At 39.8% G+C, this 7514-nt stretch overlaps 1 protein-coding gene across 1 annotated transcript; it reads right to left on the bottom strand.

Moving 5' to 3' along the window:
- Positions 1–365: 365 nt before the first annotated feature.
- On the bottom strand, positions 366–6975 carry LOC100703646 (heterogeneous nuclear ribonucleoprotein A/B). The gene is made up of 9 exons (XM_003453428.5): positions 6817–6975; positions 5222–5412; positions 4864–5032; positions 4502–4660; positions 3985–4116; positions 3154–3256; positions 2808–2954; positions 2187–2277; positions 366–1241 (listed from the first exon to the last, which is right to left on the bottom strand). The coding sequence occupies exons 2-8, from the start codon at positions 5386–5388 to the stop codon at positions 2207–2209; spliced, it is 948 nt and encodes a 315-aa protein (XP_003453476.1). The 5' UTR covers positions 5389–5412; positions 6817–6975; the 3' UTR covers positions 366–1241; positions 2187–2206.
- Positions 6976–7514: the final 539 nt, after the last annotated feature.

Genomic DNA, 7514 nt, shown 5'->3' with positions numbered 1-7514 from the left:
TAATTACTCCCAAACTGAAGAGTGTGCATCCTTTTTCGTCATTACAGAATGCCACCTAATGCACCAAGCATCAATAGTGACGTGTATCAAACAAAAAATTGAACGCATGAAGCATCCATGTGCACATAATGGTGTGACAGAGCTCCAGGTGACATCCAGCGAACACTTTTGGATTTGGGCTTCCCTGGAATTAGCATCCTGAGGTCAAACTTGGATCGCTCACAAATGACTGAAAAATACAAACCGCAGGGGCTCAATTTTAGTTTAGTAGGAAACTTCCTTTACGGCATGTTTATATTGAAACAGTTTTATCTAATGACTTGGACCATTAACAGTAACATTAAGAATTAAAAGTACAAAGATCATTACAAACCAGAATGTTTATTACTAATAAATGCCAGAGACACTGGCTGAGACGACGACACTGGCCCTCAAGTCCGTCAAGAAAGAAAAAAAAGAAAAAAAAAGAAAAGAAAAAAAAGAGACATTTAACTTCAGAAACGGTAATTTCTAAAACCAACGGCGAATGAAGAACACGATCTAAAGTGACAAAACATTTCCCCTCCCAGCACATCCCACACACCCCGCAGGCTTCCAGTTGTTGGGTTCAAACAGCCTGGGACAATCTTTTAACCTGTGTTTTACAACTGATGAAATCTGGCAAGTTAAAAATCCTTCTCAGGTACACTGGAATCCATGTAAGGAGGGACAAAGAGGAGAGAAAAGGGGGGAAAGGGGGAAAAAGAATTCCATAATCAACATTATCCTTGACATTTGAACTTTAATCCTAAACCCACTCAATGTTTCATCTTCCTCCCCAAAACCTGGAAGCATCAGAACAAAATTTACTGAAAACTGTATTTATTTGTCAAAAAAGCTCCTTTACAGCGCCAAGATTTTCAACCTGTAAAGCCATCAAACATGTAAAATACAACCCTTACAATACAATAGAATCAAAACAGGTACCAAAAAGTACAGTAAAAATTACACTTCCGGTGGAAATGTGGAAGGGGACGAGGAAACAAAAACAAAACAAAAAACACTAGGGAAAAATAAAAACTAAAACTGATAGGGTTTAAAAAAACAAAACAAAAACAAAACAAAAAAGAAAACAAAGAAAACAAAAAAAAAAAGTTACATTTCTGGTGTTTTCTGTACAAATGGTCTTCTGTCATAAAAGAGGTCGAGTCTGGCCCAGTGTGTGTCCGTCCAGCCGTCGGTCTCACTGGATCACTGGAGTCCTGACGGATGAAACACATTAATGACACAGCTGGAACAAACTATTTAAGGACTCAACTTTTCAAAGGGAAATTAAACTTCAAAAAGGCAGCCTTCGAGTATTTTAACTTAAAAACTTCAGTCTGTTCTCCACTTACAGCAGCTATTAGTAGCTCAGTGCCAAGTGAAACATCGCTGTCTACAATTAAGGCTGAAAATGCCAACAATCAAAAACCCAGAAGAGTGGCACATGACACCTAAGTGTTCTCTATTTCAGTTTAAGCAGCAGAGATGCTCCTGGCAGCCAATTTACTCAATTACAAATTGTTATACTCGTGTTAGTTCCTGCATCTGTTTGGATCAGAGTCTGAGGCCACAGGAGGACATCCATGTGTTCGCCAGTTTACTGTGATCAAACACTCATCTATGAAATTCAGTGCCAACTATAAAATGTGTCCTCCGAGTGTTCAAATTGAGTTGTATTAAAAAGACACTAAAAATAAAAACATAAGAACAACTATTCATCAGTTATGTCTGCAGGCACCTGCGTCCAACAGTAAAACAATCCTGGCATCAGAAATACAGCGAGTGCTTTTGAGACTTTTCAGGTTAGGGTTATGATCTTCAGTAACAAACATGTGCAACAACTGCAGCCGGTCAGCAGCAGGTGGCTGCCTAACATCTTGGGGCCAACAGTTAACTGTGTTCTAGTATTAAATATAATATTTAATACAACTGCCCAGCATTTCTGGTTTCAATTTGTAAGGAATGTTTTCCCATTTGGTGAAAGCCAGGACCCTACAGCTATGTTTGGGACAGTGGGGAGAAATCCAGAGGGGAGATCATGCAAAAAATAAAATTACAACAGCAAGGTGTGAGCGGGGGTCTAATCAGTCCAGCCACTGTTTAAACTGGAATACTTAGCACTAGAACACAGTCGCACATGTTGAGTTGTAGCCATGTCATACCTTGCACTGCCAAGTGACCATCAGTATGGCTTGTAGTTGGCCTGGTGTCCCCCCCGCCTTGGGGTTTTTCCATAGCTGGCACTGCCCTGGTCTGTGAAGGAGACGCAGTATTATCGCAAGAGCTCAACATCTGACAGTTTATGTTTGAGTGTTAAGTAAAGAGCAGGACAGGACCCAATTTCTCCAGCACCCCAAACTACACTCTAGAGGCTTAAGAAAACATGGCACTCAAAGTCTTAAACACTAAAGATGGGTTGCAGGAACGAGGGAAACTCCAAGAGTCAAACCAGGAAACATGAGCCAGATGTGTTTTGGCACATTTTAGGTTGTTAATGCAGCACCAACTTTATGCATCTATAAAAATATAACTGAGGGGGAAAAAAATGAACATCTTAAACGTTATGTTAGCAAGTTTATCAGAGCAAATGGAACAGCTCAAACAAAGGTCAACTGGCATGACTACATCAAGCAGTTTACTCTTGTATTGTGGCTCTAGTGGGCGTGGGGTAAAGGGAAACCATTACATTTGCACAATCAGTACTGACGCATATACGTCGAGTTTGGGCTTCGATGTGTTAACTGTTACACCAAGCTAAAACTTGTGAGCATGTTTGCACTTACTGTAATCGTATCCAGGACCATATCCGTAGTAACCAGAAGAGTAGTCATAGTTGCTGTAGTTGCCATATCCACCATAGCCATAGCCTTGGTTGCCATATCCTTGGTTCCAGTAGTTTCCATAGCCCTGGTTCCAGCCCTGGCTCTGACCTGAAATTCAAAGTGCACATGAGTTTGGTCTAAAGTTCAATATCATCCAACTCTGTACACGAGAAGTTCCACATTACATTTCAATACCCATTACCACTAAAACGTGCAGCGTCAGTGACTTTAGCACTTACCCAAACATACAGCTTTAAAACAAACAAGAAAACCAAGAAAAGTAGAGGATGATAATCTTCATTTTTACCTCCACGGCCCCTGCCTCCTCGGCCTCCATAGCCACCTCCACGCCCTGCTCCGTACTGCTGCTGCTGGTACACCTCCTTTGGCTGAGCAATTTTCAGCTCACACTAAAAGAGATATACATAATGAAAAATCCATACTCTCCTTTATGTGGCCTTTAAAAAAAAAAACATTAAAACCTTCTTGCAATATTTATTTTAAAAAAAAACAAAAAAAAACATTTGTCATTTGCAGTGACCCACTTCCCACATGTATACAGAGAAAACTCAAAGTCCTAAATTTCTAAATGTCTTAACCTCCTAGGACCTGGCGTCCACATATGTGGACATCACATGTTGGGTTGTCTAGACCAAAATACTTCATTTTGCTCTACAAGGATCTGATATCCACTTACGAGGACACTACACTGCCACTGTTCTATCAAAATTTAAAACAAACGTCCTCATGTGCATTTCATTTTTCTCAGAAACAAAAATCAGGTTAAAAAAAAAAAAAAAAAAAAAAAAAAAAAAAAAAAAAAAAAAAAAAAAATCAGGTCATTTGTTTTTACATTCATCAGGTCCCAATCAGCCCAAATAGCAAAGAGAAATTAAAAATGCATGCCATTAAAGAGTTTGGGGTCTTAGGAGGTTTAACATTAACTCAAGGCTTAACTACTGACTTGGTCAAAAATCAGTTTGCAACAAGTTAATCTGTAGTCGCTTAATCTAATGAACTTTGTCAGTCTTCGCCAAAAATGATCACAGGTGAGGCTGCAGTGTTCGCCAGGTAGCTGATAAGAAAAATTAAAGCTGATTTCCAGCTGTACGTGAGCATTTCAGGAATAACTGCTTACCCGGCCACCCTGGATGTTGTGGTATTTCTTCTCCAGACACTTCTTTACGCTAGTTTCCTCTTTGTATGTGATGAAGATAAATCCCCTCCTTTTCTTTGATTTGGGGTCAATTGGGAGCTCAATTGTTTCGATCTGAAAAATGGGAAGATCGGAGGAGACATTTTGATCAGAAACAAAAGAAGTGGGAGTAAATTGTCTCTGCTTTAAGAATCTCAGCCATATCAAACTTCAAACACACAAACAAGTGCCAGAATATCTCAGTTATTATTTATTTTTAACAGGATGACTTCCTCAAATTAATCTGGCCAGTGGTGATGTACACGTGCATGAGTATACAAAGTTGGGCATTTTAAGTCAGTGGCTCTCAAACATATCCACGGAGTTTGTACAGGAAAATAAACATTGTGCTGCCATCTACCCACATTGCAATCCGGAAACACTTAACCAAAAAGAGAGAGAAGTAGTGGCTGCTGCATTCTAACTGCAAATATTTCAAAACATCTTATTTGAAACCAACCTCTCCAAAGGCGCCAAAGTATTCCCTGATGGTTTCCTCAGTTGCTTCTGGGTTCAAACCCCCAACAAAGATCTTCTTGACGGGATCCTTCTTCATAGCCATCGCCCTCTTAGGATCGATATTGCGTCCATCCAGTCTGTGTTCTTTCTGCTCCAGTACCTGCAGATACAAATATACTACAATTAACAGACAATAACAGCACACTGATTAAAGTCATCATCACGGAGATGACTAATTATGCACAGACAAGGCAGTGTGGCCGATTAGCATACGATTCATTTATATTACTAAGAGCCCTTCTCCCATAAAAGCTTCCGGAGCCCGTTCAGGATCAAATTATGCTCAGTTACGAGGGGAGTCACCTTATCCACGCTGGCAGAGTCTTTGAAGAGAACGAAACCAAAGCCTCGGGATCGACCAGTGTTTGAGTCCATCTTGATGGTGCAGTCTGACACCTCACCGAACTTACTGAAGTAATCCTTCAGGTCCGTTTTACTCGTATCCCAGCTGAGGCCGCCCACGAACACTTTACTGTAAAATGACAGGTCGAGATTGCTAACATTTCTCCATTTTTTGTACAACACTGCATCTCATCCAAAACTATCACTTGCTGCCTACAAACTTACAACGTTTCAGTTTATTTTCCCAGGGTTCATCACGCCATCACGGGATGCTCGTACACATCACATGTGGCTAACCACAGTCCAACTAGACACTCACCCAGCATCTTCCTCTCCTTTGCTAGCGTCAATCTTTCCGCCATCTGTGTTGTTGTCCTGCTCCTCGTCCCCGGCCATCTGCTCCTGCTCAGCTCCATTCTGCTCCTCCTCTCCCTCGTTGCCGTTCTGCTCCGATGTCTCCATGAGCAGGTTCTCAGCGTCTGCCATTCTGATGGTGGGATCTTCAAATGACTGAGACAGGACAAGACAAAGTTTGAGGGATTGGAGAAGTAGGTAGCAGACTACATTAAACAATTCAAGCACAACACTAACTGGCAGCAGTATTTTTTTTCCTTACATTTTCAATGGTCTATAAATACTCTTCAACAAGGACAAGAAACCTTTTGTTATACATTATATACCTCTGCAACAGGCAGAACATCTAAAATGCGGTTGATTTATTTACCAAAAAGATCCTTTATGATCTATTAACTGAAAGATTTAACTAAAACAATAGACGAGGCAGCATTTCCCATCTGAAAATACTGACATTTAAACTACAGAATGGCTTTTAATTAGTTATGTTTGTGGTTTTAGTCCTACATTCACCTAGATTAATTTTAATAAAACATGTTATTAGTTGATCTTCTGTGATCAACTAATAGTGTGTAGTATTTTAAACATTTGTTATTTTCATGTTATTTTCTGTTATCATACATCTTAATTTTTTCTCATTTTTAGGATCTTACATTTTAAAGTGTATAGTTTGAAAGTTCCTTCGTTAAAGTAGTTAAACATAACCAATAGCATCATAGCAAAACAATGGAATCAGCATATGGCTTTAAAAACACTCGGGATAAAAACTAATTAACTCAAAACAGCTACACACAAGGAGTGGACACATTTATATTCAAATATCAAGTTAAACTATTTTTTTCCCAAGAGTTTGGAAATTACTATATACGGAGAGCCGACACACGGCCTAAAAACATTTCCCTTCGTCCCTATTTTCAGACAATATTGAGCGTAAATCGGAATGCTAATAAAGAGCCGCATACCTGATGCTAACTGAATGCTAATTTTAAGTTAAAGCGTTAGTCCGATCTTTGCAATAGCGCTATATATCAACCGGTTATGTATTATTTACAAACCAAACCGACCATCATCAGTAATAAGACAGTAACCCGCAGTTGTGCGTGCTCCAGTGGCCCCACAGCCGTGGTTGAAAGGAAATAAAGAGCGTGAGTCTTCCATGTTATCCAAACGTTTAAGCGGACCGCGCTTTGCTCCGTTACCGCTCGGGGCAGACAGCAGGCCCGGCTATCAGATGGGCAACCGACCAAATACAAAAACCCTTTAGATGATATAAAGTGCATTTAAAAACTACCATTATGCACAATGGATGGGAATCATGCCGCGATAGGTGAACTAGAGACTCATAGCGTACAAAAGCCGCGCTAACGAACATTAGCACGCTGCAGCTAACGAACTAGCCATGCTTACAGGCTAACAAGAAAACACCGCACACGAACAAAATGGTAGCCGCGGAAGACTCACGATGAAAATGAGCACGATATAAACCGGAACTTTTATATTCACTATTTACTACTCTTATATTTGCTATTACCCAAAATAACAACAAAAACGTGTTCTTACTTTGACTGAAAATTCCGGGGACGCCGAGTGGCTGTTCAAAATGGACACGCTCCAAATTCGCCGCTAACTCGTGGCAACATATATATGACCGGATGTGACCAAGAGACGAAGACGTCGTAATGTCGACATGCGTGATTGGACGAAAGCGGCCCTTTTGAAGTTAAAGGCGTTGGATTATTGGTTTACTGTTCGCCCGCTGTGACAAAAGCCACATTCAGTACTCAAACGTCCTTCCTGCTTCCTGTGTTCTGCTTTCTTTTTTGAGTGGCGTCTCAAAAGAAACGTTTTAAATGCGCTAGGCTTAAAAATGTGAATAAGACTAACGTGTGTTTCCATATCTTAATTTCAGTCGGATACAAATAGCTTTAAAAGTGAAACCGATGTTTGTACTGTAGTTTCGGTACACTGTTACGAGCCTCTGTGACATCAGGGATTAAAGAAGACATTTTGTACTGTACAAATTTGTCACACTTACATGTTTCAGATCATCAAAGGTATTTTAATGTTAGACAAAGATAACCTACGTTAAAATAAAAATACAGTTTTTAAAATTATGATTTTATTTATTAATGGGAAAAATGCCACTATGAGAATCAGTAATGGAATCATGTCAAAGTATCTGAATCTGGTATAATTCCGGACTTTTCCTAGACACTCTTTGTCTTCTCCTTTTGTCTTCTTCTATTTTTTTTAGCCTT

The sequence above is a fragment of the Oreochromis niloticus genome, linkage group LG10 (genome assembly GCF_001858045.2).
Source record: "Oreochromis niloticus isolate F11D_XX linkage group LG10, O_niloticus_UMD_NMBU, whole genome shotgun sequence".
Lineage (NCBI taxonomy): Eukaryota > Metazoa > Chordata > Actinopteri > Cichliformes > Cichlidae > Oreochromis > Oreochromis niloticus.
Note: the sequence above shows the minus strand (reverse complement) of the source record. Positions and strands in the feature narration are given on the sequence as shown.